Genomic DNA, 18,157 nt, shown 5'->3' with positions numbered 1-18,157 from the left:
CTATTCAACACTAGTGAATAACCAATCTACTTTCAAGTATTAGAATGCATGGATGTACTTCTCTCATTGCATCACCAGGACTTAACAAGGTTGCTGGAGCAGTAAGTATATCTAGGCTGCTCCCCAATTTACATAATCGGCAGAGAAGATTTAGCCAAGATAATAGACCAGTGCAGACGCCTCTGTTACTTCCATAATGTCCCAGTCGTACTTCGGTGTCCATTTTCACAAAACCGAATTCCCTCCTTACAAGTCTAATGAATGGTGATAGCAGAAGGAGTGGGGTGGTCTTTCACAAACTTCAACAGCAACCACTGTGTGTGGGCTGGGTACTCCTGGCATACAGTGTATTATTTTACAGCACTGCTCCAGTCCAATTTATGGTAAGGGTTTTTTTTGGTTACAGGCCCGAAGGAGATACTTTGGTAGAACACAAGATGACCCCTGTCATATTGGCGGTGTTGCTGAGTGAGACTGTCCCAGGTTCCAATCTCCTTTAAATTTGTCACCAGACCAGGTCAGAGGTTGCTCTGCCATTCACTTGTGATCCTCCTTTGAGTTACCTCATTTCACTGAAATGCTAGAATAAGTTTGACCTTGATGGCCCTTAGTAGGGGTAGGAGGGCAGTCATGCTGCTGTAGCAGTCAATACTGAAGATGTATGCTTGACTATGTCCATGGTCGAACGATCTAGGGATCAACTGTTCAGATGAAGAGTGGAGCAATATATTTGCTCATAACACAGTGGTATCCCCCTGTGTGGGTTTTTAACTTGTGCGATTCAGCTACTTTCATCGCACTTATCGGGTGCCTGCCCAGCTACACAGCATGCACGAATCCTTTAGAAGGACCTGCCACAAAACGAATCGTTGAACATGCTGACTTTTTCAATATTGGGTAGATATGCCGTAGTCTGCAGCTCTTCATAAAGTCTCCACCACGACAGGTGGCACAGATCTGTTCCATCCAAGGTATGTCTCCTAACACTACTGCCTTACCCAAAAGGTGTTTGCCAAGAGTACAGATTTACAAATTCGACATTCTTGCTTGCAAAACGAAAATTCTATGTGGCATGGAAATTGATGTTAATAGGATTGCTGATTGGGCCTGGGGCCCTAATAAGGGGGCCACCTTTGAGTGCATGGTGCCGAGATCAATGGTTGGTGCCACACAATCCATGGTGGCAGGGCCGGCTCTAGGGCGGTGCAACCGGTGCCACCACAGTGGGTGCTGGCTCGTGTTTGCAGGTTTGTTATGTTTTAAAGCACCTGCTGCCCCGTTCCTTTCCTCCAGCAATTACCAGGCCTCACAAAAATGTCAAGTTCATTCCTATGATTAATGTTCTTCCTGGAGAGAGTTTGGAGTTTTGTATAGTTGATGTTTTGGCTTATGTGAAGGTAGTGCAGAGGATTAATATGGCTGCTGCAAAGAACGTGTACCATGTAGATTACAGAGTGCATATAATGTAAATAGATCAGCAGGTTACTGCTTTTAAAAGAGACGTCCTTTTTTTACTTGCAATTTATAACTTAAAGTCCTAATATAGAACAATGAGGTATTAACTATCATTTTAGAGCTGCATACACACTGCAAAGTATAGATTAGAGCATAGATTAATGTTGCAAAAAAGGTTAATTTGGGTAGCAATCGATTCTTCTTATTAAAGACAACTCCCAACTATGCTGTTTCTTTATGACTCTGAGTTTGTGCTTCTCCACACCAAGCACTCCTAAACTATACGGCCTACCAGTATGGATGGCATGTGACTCCTACACTTTAATGTCTTTGGCCTATGTAAACTTTCCTATTAGCTGATTTACACATTTATGTTTGATTGTCTCTGTGCAATGTGGTGCACTGTGCAGTGTGATGTAAAGCGCTCTGACATCCTTTACTGGTATGAGTAGCGCTATATAACGTGTTCAATGCATCTGAGAGAGAGTGGTTATGGAGACTTGGTCACTGTTAAAGGGTGCTAGTGAGAGTGTCCGTGGTGGATGTGGTCATTGGGGGGGGGGCGCCAACTAACATTGTCTCACCTGGCACCACCAGCGCTAAAGCCGGCCCTGCATGGTGGTGGCAGGTATGTTGGAGCTCATACTTCTTGAGCTGCCCAGACATTCTGGCGACATTTCCTTTTAGACAGCTTGCTTAAAATGTGGTTTAAGAATGGTTGTGCAAGGACGGTTCCTTTGTCTGAGAATGCAGGTGTTATCTGAGTAGAGGATTTGATCACATACTGAGATCCGGATGGTGATATTGGCTAATAAGCTTTACAACCCACCTTTGATGTTAATTTTTTTGCCCAGTGGTACGTAAACAAGGAGGTTTTATAGGGATAATATATTTAAAATTGTTGGGAATTCAGTGCTTTCCACATGTTTCTCACACATACATGTTTGTGTCCTTCACATACATTAATGGTTCTTGGCTATTTTGGAACATGTCCTTGGCTTTAAAATCAATAAAACATTTATTAAAATAAAAACGATACGTTGCAGGTTTTTACATTATATGTAGTGTTGTTTATAATTGGAGATATTGAGCAGCTTTCTTTTGCACACATAATCACTGATAGGATTCCTGGTGGCATATGGGTCACCTGTAATACCATGTCAGTTTGTAATCACTCATGATGTCATTGTATGTATCATAAGCCATGTCATGTTATGTCACCTGAAATACATTCTTGAGAGCAAGTTTAAGTTTCATTCGTATTGCAGTAGAGGTATTTCATTGTATTTGAGAGGTTCTACATGTTCACACATTTTTAATTCAGAAAATTGAATTCTTCAGATGTATAATGTTATCTGCATAAGTGTTGATTTAAGGAATAATTACATCTAACTAAACCTGATTGTGATGTGAGCAATTATCGTACTTACATCTTTGATCTTTTTGCCTTCAGGATGTTCTTACGGACCTCTCTGCAGACTGTGAAAACCTGCACACAGAGGGTGTTGAAGGGGACTGTTTCGGACATAAGGTTCAAGTACTTATTTTACTCTTTAAAGCTCCGCTTCCCTAAAAACTGAAAATCCAAATGCCTTATAAAAGTCATTAGATATGTACAATGTCCTTTACAAAAGAGCTGGTCTTGTCTCTTTTTTAAGCTTTTTAGTTTTTTATGTTCTCTTAAACTGTTGTAATTTGCAAGTATGATTTTTTTCCGTAAAGATTCTTCTATGGTATTAAATCTCCCAACGCATCAGATCAGGACATAGGAAACTAGGAAGATGTGTATTCACTGCTTCCTCCTAGGGATTCCTCATGTGGAGTCTATTCCAAGGTGTCAAGACTAGTTCTGGGAAACCTTCTTGCACTTCAGCCATCTGGCACTAAATAGCTCTTTTCCAGCATCAGTCATGGATCCGCTGACACCACCCAATGAACTGATGTGATAGCACCTTCATGTTTATGGGCTTTTCCTGAGCCAAAAATCTATAGCAGCATGGTTTCAAGGTGTTTCAAGATCTGTGTGAAATTATGTTAAGAATGTTACAGATTGACTTTGTGAGGCGTAAAAAGCAACTGTTCATTTCGTAAATGTTCTAACGCTGATGCTTGGAATGAAACTCGTTTTGAGATCACTATAGCATTTTCCAGCTTGATTTCTAAGGTTTCGTGTAACTCAGACCCTCCTGATGTCGGCAAGTTAAATATTTTTATAAACTGTTTTATGGTGCCTAGATCTCTAACCCTGTCTCCTTCTCCACCTTATGAGCAAGTTTTGTTAGTTAGCTAATATTTTGTTGAGTGCTACTACAGTTGGCTGTTATTATTCTGGCATCTATGGAGCAAGGAATTTTGGTTGAACTGTTGTCACATGTGTTTATAACGCCTTAATAGAATCACTGGATCAAGTTTGCCTTATGCAGTATGGGTGAACTGCACCTCACTTAAGCGAACTCCGTGCTGGCATGTGTCACAGTTTTTACCTGTAGTCCCTGAAGAGCAGCTTTCACACCTCTTTCTGGCGTATCTCAGTTCTCTGGAAGTTTGACAGAATCTCACCCACCTTGAGAGAACTCCTCTGGTGCACTCTGCCTTCATTACATTATTCGTCTCTTTTAGTTAAAATAATTTTATTGAAAATAAAATAAGGTGACTGTACAACATATTATAAATCGTACACCATCACATTCCAAGCTTATTACATAGAAAGTAAAAGAATTGGACTAATAATACAAAATTGAAACAGAAGAATGCAAAGTAAGTGAGACATATATGCCTTCAAAGTACATAAAATAAACTTTTTGAACTATTAGGGAAATCAAGGTGGTCTCCTGTTGAGAAGGTTTTGGTAAAGAACATTGTTTAGCACTAGTATCAATAAATATTGTGACAGGTGACCACAAGTCAGCGCGCTTTGTAGCCATGTGAGGAGGGTACACAAAGGCAGAATCTAACCTGTGATTTTGGCAAACAGTACCTGGCCCTATTTGAAATTTTTGAGAAATCTTTCCAATTGATGGTAATTTGTTGAAAGGCAATTGCTAATAATAAATCAACAATCCTGACATTAAGTGAGACAACGTCCCAAATGGAAGAAAGACTGCCTAAGAAGATGTGAATAAAAGATAAAGGAAATTTAGTACCATAAATTAAATTAATTTGAGACCATACTTGCTTCCAAAAATTGCGTACTTGTGAGCAAGTAAATAACATATGAAATAGGTCAGCGTTGGGGGAGGAGCAGGTCCAACATGTGTCCGTAGTGGTTGAAAAACGTTTACATAAAGTAGCTGGGGTGAATAAAAGTCTGTTATAAACAAAAAATAATGTTTGGGTGATGTTTGCTGCTCTTGAGGCTTTACGTAATTTGGTCCATATGCCTTCCCAAAGTGAGAGTGGCCATCATGCAGTAAAATCTAGTTCCCATGCCTCTTCAGTTTTTGTCTTTTGTCCCTCTGTACCAATGCCTTGCAGGTAGCCGTAAATAGTAGAAGCCTTTGGTGTGGTCATTAACAAGGTCTGGAGACATGAGGAGGGTTCTGGGTTATTAGAGGTGTCGGGTATACTGGGGAAGTGGGAGTAAGTTTCCAGCACAGTTTTTTGGAGTATGTTGTACTTATGGATAAAGGTCGGTAAATTGAATATCTGCATGAGTGTAGCAAAAGGTAAAAATTCTAATTCTGAAAATAATTGATGGATCCCTATTAAACCTTTTTTTTCTCCAAGTCTTCTAATAAAAAGGTTTGTTTTAGATCAACAAATTTTTATTATGCCTGATTGTTGAGTTTAAAAAGGAGTCTCTAGAAGCGTGAGTAGAGTGAGAAATTAAATAGAGTAATTTGGAAGTATGCTTTATTATGGGAGTTGAAATAGATTGTGGTTTGCGTGAAAAAGAAAGATATTCAAGAAATGAGTAAGGAGATTAAAAAAAAGGCGTTCCGTAGAAGTCCAGAGAGGACAGTCATCTGCAGAGTCAAGTAACCAAATAGAGGCCTGACGCAATAAGAAAGCTTTCTGATAAGCCTGGAAATCTGGAAAAGTAACTCCACCTTCTGATTTAGGGCAAATTAATTTTAGTAAAGAAATTCAAGGGTTCTTATTACCACAAGAATGAGGATAAAATGGAGTTAACTTTTTCAAATAATTTAGTTGTGATTGGGACCGGGATGTTCAAAATAGTGTATAATACTATGGGCGATAACATCATCTTTATGGTGTCTAAACGGCCCCACCAAGACAAGTAAAGGGGATGCCATTTAGAAGACAATTTTGAAATCTTTTGAAGACATTTATTCATACATATTGTTACCGTTTCCAAAATTGAAGATGTAAATTGTAGACCTAGATATTTCATATTATTTGGGCTCCATTTGAATTGAGAAGCTTGGAACTCTGAACTAAAAGTAGGTTTTGTTAAAGGCAATATTTCGCATTTATCATTATTTAATTTGTATCCAGAAATGAGGGAGTAAGATTTCACCTCCGCTAAAAAAGCCGGAATTTATTCTTCTGGTCTGGACATAAAGAGTAAAAAATCATCAACATAGGCTGCAAGTTTGATATGAACACTTGATGTTTGAAAACCATAAATTCATGGATTTTGACGCAGTTTGGATAGAAATGGTTCTAGGGCCAAATTAAAGAAAGGAGAGAGAGGACTTCCTTGACGCACTCCTCTGCCCAAGTTAAAAAATGGGGAAATTAGGGGGGCGCTAGAGGGCGCACAAGCGGAATGGCTGCTTAAGCGCGCAGCTCCCTCTCCTTGGATCCTAATCCTTCATTTATCCTCTACCACGGAGTGCAAACTCGACTGATTTCTAAATAATTTGCCGCAGGACACCTTTCCCCGCACCCGACCCAAGTCTGGTGGCGCTACGAGTCCCAGGGTCGGAGCCACGAACCTTTGAAGTTTCACCGGCTGTTGCCCTGAAGCAGACGGGTGAGCGCGGCCGGCTGCAGCGGACTACGCTATACTGGGGATGACCACGAGGGGCTAGGCCGCAGATCACGGCGGCTGGCGGATCCCTAGACAGGACTTATTCGGCGGGCTCGAAGCGGAGGTAGGAGGCTGCCTTTCTGCCAACCCGGGCCCCCCCCCCCCTCTGTTGCTGCTACTCTCGCTGCTGAGGCTGCAGGCGAGCACCGTGCTACATATTGGTGAACGCCGCGGGACGGACGGAGCGCCCCCCGGGCCTCCGGAAGAACCTACACTCACCTGGTGCTCTCGTGGGACAGTGCGGATCTGTGTGCTGCCCGTGGGGGCGTCGGATGTCGGGCCTGGGCCCCCACGGCTGACGACGCTGCTACATCGGGCCTTGGCCGACCCTGGGCTTCTACATTGACCTTGGCCTTGGAACGCCACTACCTGCCGCTACGCCGCCAGGATCTGCATACGGCGGAGTCTGGGTCCCCCCCCATTCATCCTCGACCTGCCCTGGCCTTATCCTTCCTCCAGTAACTGTGCCGCGTGGGGGGAACCCGGGACTGCACCCCCGCGGAACGCACTCCACCTGAGACTCATTCCCCAGCCGGGGCTCGGCCACCCCTCGAGCCTTCTCGTTTGGAACTTCTGCGACGCCATTGACTCGCGTAGCGGCGCCGAGGAGTGAGGATCTGGTGCCGCCTCTACCTGGGCATTGTCGCCCCTCCTGCCATCAAAGCATCTAAAGACTGTACTGACTCGCCAGAACCCTGTACCCCCCCCCCCCCGCTTGGAACCTTGCTGATCTGCTGGAGCATTCTCCTGTCTGGCACCTGCTGTGGCCCTGCTCCCTGGCGATAGCTTCCCTAAGTGACAGTCCGTAGGGCTACTACGTCCCACAGTCCTCGGGTGCTGAGCCCCATCGCCACCATGGTGCGGCCTGAGAACCGCCAAACTAAGCTCAGTTTCGATAGCGCAAAAAAGGGCGCGAAGTCAACGCAGCTGGACCCTGAGCCTAGCGTGTCGTCTCCAAAGGCTTCCGTCTCTCCTGCTAAAGACGCTGACCTGACCAACCTGATACAGGAGATGAGACAAGGCTTCACCACCGTTGTCGAAAAGGTTGATGGTGTCACTGCTCGACTGGACGCGCTGGTGCACAAAGTTGACCGTCACGAAGAACGTATCACGGCTGCGGAGCAATGTATCTCTGACACCTCGGATGTCGCCTCGACTCACACCACTCAACTGTCCAGGATGGACAATTTGCTCAGGGTCATAGCTGCCAAAAATGAGGATTTGGAAGCCCGCAGCCGCCGGAACAACATAAGAGTCACCAATGTGCCGGAATCCACGGATACGGGTAGGATGGAATTATACATCGAGAAATTGCTCAAGGGCTCAATCGGTGAGGATGCCTTCTCACCTCAGTTCATCGTCGAAAGGGCGCACTGCTCCCTAGCACCTATGCCCAAACCTGGACTACCTCCGCGACCTATTATTGCTCGGCTATTGAACTACCGAGACCGAGATACTGCGCTTCGGGCGGCTCGGTCTCAGAGGTCGCTGCAGTACAATGGTGTCACTTTCTCCATTTACCCAGACTTTACGCCAATGGTTCAGGAAGAGCGGCGCAAATTTCTTCCAGTGAAGAAAAAGTTGCGAGAGGCCCAGATAGACTATGCGCTCTTGTACCCTGCGAAGCTGCGAGTTACCCACCAGGGTAAGCAACGGTTCTTCACCAACCCGCAGAAAGTGGAAGACTTTCTTAAATCGCTCCGGAGGGCGCGCAGGGAGGACCGACACGCCGCGGAGGAGCGTGAGAATGCAGACTTGTCTCCGGCGCCACACGACGACTAACTGCCTACATGCGCTGCACTACGCACATCATCTGCACTGGATTGTGTTTTTTCTACTGAGTGGAGCACAGACATGGGGAAACAAGAGGAAGATGGACCTGCACAGAATCTACACCCCTGTGGTAACGTAAACCAAGGACCACTCTCCTGACCCTAGTCTCCACCGAGGGCGGCACAGTAACGGGGCTAGGGCCCGGGAAGTGGCTGTGCGTACTCTATGTCTTACCCCTACTGGGTGATCCCCTTTGACTTGCTGATGTTTCAGTTGTTGATGTTGCTTGAGTTGGGGGGGGGGGTGGGGGGGGGGTGCTGGGTGGGGATGCTTGGCTGCTGGCATGATTGGGATGCTGGGGTGGGTGGGGGGGAGGGTGTTTCAAGAGGCATTCATCAAATGGACTATACGCATGGACTTTGTCTTGGTGTGGGTGCCGATGCTGGTGGGACGTGGGTGGCTTTTTCGTGCTGCCTATTTTGGCACTGATATGCTTCTTGTTGTTCTATCAATGGCTGCTTCAGTAGTGAATACACAATTGACCTGTTTATCCTGGAATATTAGAGGGTTGAACAATGCCAAAAAATGTCGGAATGTTATTGCCTACCTTGATAGACATCATGTACAAGTAGCCTTGTTGCAGGAAACACATCTGTCACCACAAGGCGGGACCTCTTTCGCGAGTAGGTGGGCTGGGGACCGTGCCTTCTCCTCATATTCAACCTATTCGAGGGGGGTTGCCATCCTCATTGCCCGCAAAATCCCATTTCAGAAGTTTGGAGAGCTACTCGACAGGGAAGGACGCTATGCATTGCTATGGGGCAGGATAGGCCGTGACACGTACACATTTGTAACCACATATGCACCTAATGTTGACACACCCGCTTTTTTTACTACTCTATGGGGCAAGATTCTTTCCGTTGCGTCACGACACATAGTTTGGGGAGGGGACTTCAACCTAGCGCTGGCACCTCAGTTAGATAGGGCGGATGGGGTTTGCTCCTATGTCACGTCTGAGGCAGGATGACTAACCTTGATATTCAGAAGCAGCAGGAGCGATGACGTTGCCTACTTCCTTCTTCCCTAGGAACAGTCCCGCCGACGAGTTACACATATACAAACTAATTCAGGGACACCCCCCCCCCAGGGAAGGGGAAAAATGGAGAAAGTAAAATAAACAGGCTGGCAGCCAGAAACCATCTACAGCTGGCGAAAGACGTGTGGAGGGTCTGTCTGTGCTCGCTTGTATGTAGTCTGCAGAAATACACAAAAAGACACGTGTAAATACACACCCCCTCCCCAATTAACAAACAGTAGAATGAGTGGTAAAGAGACACCAATAATACTCACTACTCTAGACTGCCACAATCATCCAAGAAGAGTGTGATGAAAGCAAAAAGAAAAGAATAAACAATAGATTTCCAAATGTATGTTGCTCCAATGAGAAAGCTGAATTCTTAGTCTCAATATCGTGTCTTTGCAGCTAATACGCTTTCTCATGGAAGTCTCAAGTTCTAATAGCCTGTCCGTGATCTCCGGGATAACCACATCTGTAAGAAGTTCTTGTAAATCAAATCACCAAAAATAAACGTTCCGATTTGATTCCACGCTTCCCACAAAACAAGTAGCGATAATCACGTCAATATCCAACAGTCTTAAATAACTCGCGGAAGCGGCCGCTTCCGCTACAGTACCAGTGAACGCTCAGAGGAAACAGCGTACAAATATTCTTTATAGCGTTAGGACACTTTCTCTGCGCTCACATACCCTGGTTCCATGAAACGCCGACTCGGCTTTCTCTGCCACGGCTTCAATTCTCCAGCGCGGCTCCAGGTCAAAAGGGCAAAAACACGCCGTGCAGCGGAACAGCCTGCAACACGGCGTCACTCGATCGTAAATCCTTAATAGTTCAATAATCCCAGGGGCAAGTCAAAGGGGTCTCGAAAGACTTCAGGAATTCCTCGGCGTTCCAAGTAGGCAGGCAACAAAAGTGACAAGCACCAGAAAAAGGAAGACAGAAAACAAATATAGAAATTCACGCAACACAAACAACAGACTAATCTCCAGGCACTCTGGGAGATGTAGTTTTCAGATCAGGGCTTGAACGTGACATCCTACAAGCCCAGGGCACGGGAGGCGTTGGAGGGAATCATTGAGGAGGGCGAACTGTTGGACATCTGGAGACACTTGCACCCCCTTGGAAGGGAAGGCACACACTTTACATCACATACCGGGACTTGGGCACGTCTAGATTATTTCTTTATTACAAGGGATGTGGCTGCGGAGCTAGTGGGGGTTCATCACCTACCGAGAACATACTCTGATCACAGTCCTGTCTTGCTACACTTTCGCACACCGGGATGGGGCAGCCCGCGACCGCAGTTGAGACTCCGCCCTGATATCCTCCTTGACAGCCTGTTTCGCACTTAACTGGGGGAGGAGGTAACAGACTTTTTCACTAGAAATAAGGGATCAGTAGATTCGGTTGAGCACATATGGGAGGCATTTAAGGTCACTATCAGGGGGTATTGCATCTCCAAAAGCCATGGTGTACTACGTGCTATCCTCAACTCCATTAGCACGTTGGAAAAGGAACTGCAGGCTTTAGAACTTCGCATGGTGTCTGACACCGGCCCCGAACTCCAGGCTACCTTTAGGGAGACGCTGTCACAGTATGAAGAGGAGGCCGCGCGAGAGGCCAGGTTCCGGGGCAAACACTGGCAGGCCCGTAAGTACTGTGAGGGGGATAGGCCCGGTAAGGCACTTGCCATGCTCACACAACCTCCGCGAGCGCATAATACCATCTTGGAACTCACCGACACCTCTAGCACTACTGTTAGAGATTCAGATGCGATACTTACTACGTTTGTGGCGCATTACCATTCACTTTACACTTCCACGGCGGGACCCGAAGTTTCCTATTCTGAATACCTCAATGACGTGGCGCTGTGTTGGCTTAGCTATGGGGATAGGGCGTTCCTGGCAGCACCTTTCGAGCTGGATGAGCTCCGCGAGGCCATCATGTCCCTCAGGAATGGCAAGGCCCCGGGGCTCGATGGCATACCCGCCGAGTTCTATAAAACTTACATTGACGTCATGGCCCCAGTACTCAGTGAGGTTTTCTCGGAATCCCTATTCGACGGGGTGCTCCCCTGTTCTATGCGCGAGGTGGTGATCACGTCACTCCTAAAGCCTGATAAAGACCCCAAATCCTGTAACTCTTATCGCCCACTCTCCCTCTTAAATTGTGATGTTAAAATACTTGCCAAGGTCTTGGCCACCCGGCTGTCGCTACTAATGACCAGACTTGTACTGCCTGATCAATCAGGCTTTGTGGCGGGCAGATCCACCTCCCACAACCTTCGCACGCTCTTCTCCTTGCTCCGCACGGTTCACCCTGATACACCTGTGGCAGCTGTATTCCTTGACGCGACCAAGGCTTTTGACTCTGTCGAGTGGCCATACCTGTTCTCGGTACTGGCCAGTATGGGGTTCCCCAAATTATTTATATCCTGGGTCCACCTACTTTATACTCGTCCCACGGCAAGAGTACTGATCAATGGTCGCTTGTCGCAGCCTATCACACTCACCAGAGGCACAAGACAGGGATGCCCACTCTCCCCCCTGTTATTCGCCATAGCGGTTGAGCCTCTTGCCTGTCCATTGCGTCAGCTACATCGTGGCGGTGCAGTGCAGTGCTTGCAACGTCAAATTGATGTGTCCCTTTATGCGGATGACATCACGCTGTATGTCAAGCATCCTGAGATATATCTCAATCCCTTACTCAGAGAATTTGTACTATTCGGCGGGGTGTCCGGTGTTCACATCAACTGGTCCAATTCGCAATTTTTCCCTTTAACTGAGGCGGTGACTGCTTTTCCTCTGGATTATCCACTCGAGTGGTGACGGTCTGACCTCCGCTACCTTGGGATCCGCATCTCTCGCGACAAGGACGAGACGTTGCGATCCAATTACGGAGTAGCGATAACTAAACTGACCGCCTCCGTGGACCGCTGGGTTACTCTGCCGCTCTCCATGGCCGGGAGGGCGTCGCTCATAAAAATGGTGATACTCCCCCGTTTTCTCTACCTCTTTCTCAATATATCTTACTTCCCTGGCGCTTTCTTCTTCAAGACCCTGAGGACGGAGTTGCGGAGGCTTTTTTGGGGAGGCGGGAGTCCCCGGCTCAAATGGTCCACGCTCACCCTCCCCTACGACAGGGGTGGTTTTGATGTCCCCGATTTTGAGGCCTACTACCAGTGTGCGCAGGCACACTTCGCCTACCACTGGATGGCTCCTACCCCCTTCATGCCGCACATAGCAGTGGAAGACTGGATAGTACATCCTCTCCCACTCAATGGTTTGCTCCACTGCCCTGAATCATCCATCACTACGCCAAATACATCGGTTTCCTGTACATTAGATGCGTGGCGTCGCATAGCCATGGGCTTGTCTTGTACACTACTCTACTCGCCCAAGTTGCCGCTTATATATCACCCTAATCTTACCCTCTTGGGGGTGCCGGGGTTCCGCAATCTCTGTGCTAAGATACATATTTCCTGCTGGGGGGACTTGTTCTCCAACGGTTGTTTTAAATCGGCGGATCTGTTCTTTGCTGCGCATGAACGCACTCCTCTCGAGCTCTTTTACTATGTGCGGCTACGTGCAGGGATGAGAGACATCCTACCCGAGTTTCCCAGCGAGCCCGAGACTCTGCCTCCATTACATTTCTTATTGTGTTCACAGGATGGGGCCCATCTGGTCTCCGGCCTTTACCGCCAGCTCAGGGGAGCTCCTCCAATGCCGGAATCCAATGCACGGCTGCGCCGGTCTGCTGAGCTTGCTATTGATATATCGGACGAGCAATGGCATCATTGCTGTGCACTCACCTCCCGCATCTCTGCCAGCAGCAGATTGAAGATCATCCATTATAAATTCCTACAGCAGGTGTATTACACGCCGGTGAGGAAGCGACGATTTGGCCTGGCGGAGGATGACCGCTGTGAGCGCTGCCGCGCCGATCGTGCCGACTTTCTCCACTTGGCATGGACATGTCCCCAGGTGGCATGCTACTGGCAACAAGTGATGGATGCTCTCACGGAGATGGTGGAGGAGACGGTGCCCGTGGATCCACTGGTGGCCCTCCTTGGGGACACGATGCAGCTTCCTAGGTCTTGCCGGAAATTCGTTGATACCGCACTCCTGTTGGCCAAAAGGCGCGTGGCGTGCCGCTGGGGCAGGGGCAGAGCGCCCAAATTTAAGGACTGGCTGGCGGACTTAACCCACTGCCAAGACCAACATGCGACATTTGCTGAACTATTGCCCATTTCGAGTCGGCCCAGTGACATTTGGGATCCACTGGTGCACTATCTGCTTGCACGATCGGATGATGTGGACCCAACGGATGACCGACCTGCCATAGATTAGTACACTGCTCACGTCCCGGCCCTGACCAGAGACCCTGCTTCTGCACACGCACCTCCTCTCTATACTATCCTTGTAGGGACCCCTGGCTCCGACCGCAGTGTTACTACTCACCCCCCCCCCGAACCTCACGCGATGCTTGCATCGTGGCTCTACTCCCTTGGATAATCCACTAATCCTCCTTACTTGCACGCTGACACCCCATGCCGTACCCGCCATATGCTAAAATACCCTCTGTTAGACGTTCCTTTAGGGCTCCATACACGACATTGCTTCTGGCTAATTGCGGCCCTCTTGATAGGACGGCTGTGATACGTTTACAATATCATACACGCCTCTACTCACCTGGTATGCCGCGCCAGATCACCACCACTTAGCCTGCTATGTAGACATGAATTGCCTCTTTGGGACGTTTTGTTGAGCTGTTCTAGCCATCACAACATTTTTTCCAAAAAACACTGTTCTACTGCTGCTCATCCTTCATTGCCTTGCAACGCCGGCTGTGTTACTACACTTCTCCACCTCTATGCATTGCCGCCGGGCCTCCGGGATGCCGGCCGTGAGGCTGTGTCAATATCAATTTTTTCTGCTGCCGGCCTCCGGGTTGTAGGCACAATAAGCTGCGTATTATGTTTCAACTTACGTAATAAAGCAGATTTGAACTCCAAAAAAAAATGGGGAAATTAAACCATTGGCACAAACTGCTGCACGGGGATTAGAGTAGAGGAGAGGTAGTAAATTTATAAAGTTGGGGCCAAATCTAAACCATTTGAGAGTGTAAAATAAATATTTCCATTCAACTCTATCAAAAGCCTTTTCGGCATCCAATGCATTTTCCGCCAAACGATGATTAAGATTTGATGATTTAATAAAACATCGAAAAAGAGCTGTGTATTATTGTCCATGAAGACTCGTCCTTTGACAAAGCCCGACTGTTCTTTTCCTGGTAAATCTGGTAAATAAGAATCTAGACGTATGGCTAAAGCTTTAGAAAAAATGTTGTAATCCATATTAACCAGTGAAATAGGCCTATAGTTTTTATAATACTTAAAGTCTTTACCTTCTTTGGGGATAAGACATATATGGGCTTCCGAAAATGAGCCAGAAGAATTATTTGAGGAATACATTTTTTTTATAAGTGAGTGTAATTTTGGATATTAAAAGCTTAGAAAAATGGGTAAAAAATTCAACGATAAAACCATCCGGGCCAGGTGCTTTGTCTTTTTTAAGGTTTCGAAGAGCAATTAGGAGTTCATGCTCGGAGAGGTCAGATTCTAAGGGAGATAAATCTGGAGGGACCTGTTGAGGCTTTTGGATATTAGAGAAGAAATGTGATAATGAGTGATCTGTAGGTTGCGAATATAAAGATTTGTAAAAAAAAAAGAGAGAATTCATTTAAAATTTCGACGTCTTTAAACTTAAAGACTGAATGCTCATCAAAGACAGAATCAATGTTTAATTTGTTTTGGCAAATCTTTAAATAGTTGGCAAACTTTTTCCCTGCTTTATTTTTACCTCCATAGAATCTTGTGCTGGATTTTAATAATTAAAGTGAGGCATCTTCTGTTGACTTCTTATTAAATTTCATTTTGGCATTAATAAGGGCTTTTAAACAATTCTCTGAGCGAGATGTATAATATGAGTGTTCTAGTGCCTTAATATCTTTGAGGAGGTCCATGGTAATCTTCCGTGCAGATTTTCGTTTCTTTGCAACAAAGCCTATAATAAAATCTCTTGCTGACGCCTTGGAGGCATCCCAAATAGTCGTGGGTGATAGAGACTCAGTAAGATTTCTTTCAAAATAATCAGTGGAGAAGGAAGTAAAAGATGCAGTGAACTTGGGGTCTAAGAGGAGAGCGTTGTTAAAACGCCATCTTCTTGGAGCTTTATTTCTGGGCAGTATATCAAAGCCAAATGAAATGGGTGCATGATTCGACAGAATAGGGCCTATGTCTGCAAATGTGAAGGACTGCGAAATGTTATGGGATACAAAGATATAGTCAATTCTTGATTGAGTATGATGGTTTGAAGAATAAAAGGAATATTCTGTAGTGGTCGGGTTGCAGAGACGCCAAGCGTTTTATGTTCAGTTATAGTGTGAGTGAAAGATGTATGTGATTTATTGGGGACAAAGGGCACTTTATAATTCCTATCTAAAAAGGGGTCATACACTTGGTTACAGTCTCCAGCCATAATAATATTATCTTCAACACAATGAGAAATTTGCTTGGCCAAAGCAGCCAAAAGGAGGCATCTCTGCCTGTGGGTGCATAAACATTGAGAAGAGAAACTGGGACACCTTTTAGTGACAATTTAATAATAAGCCACCTCCCATCAACATCTAAATTTTGTGATTATAACTTGACTGGAAGAGATTTACGGCACAATATCACAACTCCATTTCGTTTACCATCTCCTGGAGAAAAATAAGCCTCACCCACCCATTACCTTTTCAATTTCAAAGACTCAGTCAGTCAGTCATTAAAACTTTATTCGGGTTATTACAACCATAAAAGTATACACTATACATTTATAAAACTTTATAAAAACACAAAATATATAAAATTTGTAAAATTGCAAATCAGTCCTTTCCGGGTGGAAACCCTAGTAACTTTGTTATTAATCAGTATCCTCCTAGGATGTGAAAATTACAAGGGTGAACATGAGAAAACATATGTGACCAGGTCTTCCAAACATACTACATACATTGAAGTGCAATCTCGTTACCATACGCCTATACCTCTGTACTCTGGAGAAACCCCCTGACTCGGCTCATGTATTTACCCAAGGCGCAGGCTATATCCAGATTTACCATCCTCACCAGGAGATCTACAGCTTGCTTTCTATTCATAATCCTATAAGTTTTGAATAGCGGGCCTAAAATCTCCTTACGTATATCAAGGGTCATCCTACAGTCTAATAAAATATGAATAATATCACAGGAGGTACCTAGCGTACATGTGCAATTGCCATTACTATTTATCATGTAATTTTTAACCCTGGTATTTACATAACAGGGGTTTATGCCCATTCTCAGTTTTAAAACCTCTCTTCTTAAGTGCTGATTCGGCAACCTATCCAAGTAAGGGTAGGAGTGGACTTCTGAAATCCATACTTGGATCATATGGGACACCGATATTTTTTGTCGGAGATACTCTTGATCGCATATGCAGGACACCTCCGCTCCCAATGACCGTAGTTCTTTTTTGCCTATATTGGTATGTCCTAACTGGGTATCTAGTTCTATCCCTAGCTTCCCATAGGCTTCCTTTAGTGAGAGTCTTGTTTCTTTAGCCCACGATAACTCGCTGGAGGCAATTTCCTCTCTACACCACTGTGATATTTTTCTGGGAGGTTCCCCTGTCTCCAGACGCTTCCAGAACCGTATTAGTGCCATCCTGGAAGTAATTGCCCAGGAAGTGACTCCTATCTCCAATCTTGCTGCTTGTACCATTGCTGATTTCGGCAACGAGAACAAGCTTTTTAGGATCATACCCTCCTCTTTATCCCAACCTTTTTTCCCGATAAGGAGGAGAACCTCTGATCCATATAGGAATTGCGCGGGGACCATTGCCAGGTAGGCCTTTATAGCCGGCCCATCTGACAAGTCTCCGTAGAAGCTATTAAACCTTTTTAAGCCCTTTATAGAGGCTGTTGCCCTGATTTTTAACGCTTCCAGATGGGTGGTCCATTTCAAGTTACTAGTGAACCATACTCCCAGATATCTGTATTCCGTTACCTTCTCAAGTTGTTCCGTACCTAAATACCAAGGGAAACGGGTCTTACTTTTGCCGAAGCATAGGATTTTGGTCTTTTCCATATTTACTATCAGTTTTTTATTTAAGCAGTATTTATGGAACATATCTAGTTTCCTCTGCAAGCCTATCTCCGTCTGGTCCATGATCACCAGATCGTCTGCATAAAGCAGACAGGATATATGGTTACCCCCTAGCTTTGGGCTAGCCCCTCTAACCTCTTTTAGATTCCGAGGTAGGTCCGCTATAAACAAATAGAATAGCAACGGGGCTAATACACACCCCTGCCTCAGGCCATTTCCAATCTGGATCTTGCCAGATAATCCACCATCCTCGTCCAGGACTACCTGGGCCCAGTTATCTGTATGCAAGGCCTGGATAAGGGCTAACAGGTCTGCGTGTAACTTATAGCCTTTCAAGGTAGACCATAGCTGTTCCCTGCTTACAAGATCGAATGCTGCGCGGAAGTCTACAAAGCAGCAGAACAGATTACCCCTTTGCTCTATAGACTTTCTACAAAGCAGCAGAACAGATTACCCCTTTGCTCTATAGACTCAATATCCGTGAGGTGTGTTTCTTGTAAGAAAACAATAACAGCATTTAACTTGGCTAAGTGTGACAAAACCCTCTGTCTCTTAATAGGAGAGTTTAATCCCCTAATGTTCCATGAGACTAATTTAAGTGACATAAAATATTAAAACAGAGTAGGAATAACAGTCCAATCCAATAATGTGAAATAATCCAAGATAAAATA

General features: G+C 45.6%; 1 protein-coding gene across 1 annotated transcript in view; it reads left to right on the top strand.

Moving 5' to 3' along the window:
* Positions 1 to 18,157, top strand: part of DAGLB (diacylglycerol lipase beta) — a 166,012-nt gene that overhangs the window by 97,738 nt on the left and 50,117 nt on the right. Inside the window, exon 9 of the mRNA XM_086940753.1 lies at positions 2,909 to 2,986. Within this exon, the coding sequence (XP_086796879.1) occupies positions 2,909 to 2,986 (78 nt within the window). The remainder of the gene's footprint in view (positions 1 to 2,908; positions 2,987 to 18,157) is intronic.

The sequence above is a fragment of the Lissotriton vulgaris genome, chromosome 10 (genome assembly GCF_964263255.1).
Source record: "Lissotriton vulgaris chromosome 10, aLisVul1.2, whole genome shotgun sequence".
In the NCBI taxonomy this organism is placed as follows: Eukaryota; Metazoa; Chordata; class Amphibia; order Caudata; family Salamandridae; genus Lissotriton; species Lissotriton vulgaris.
The sequence above is the reverse complement of the archived record's forward strand: the minus strand, read 5'-3'. Positions and strand labels throughout refer to the sequence as shown.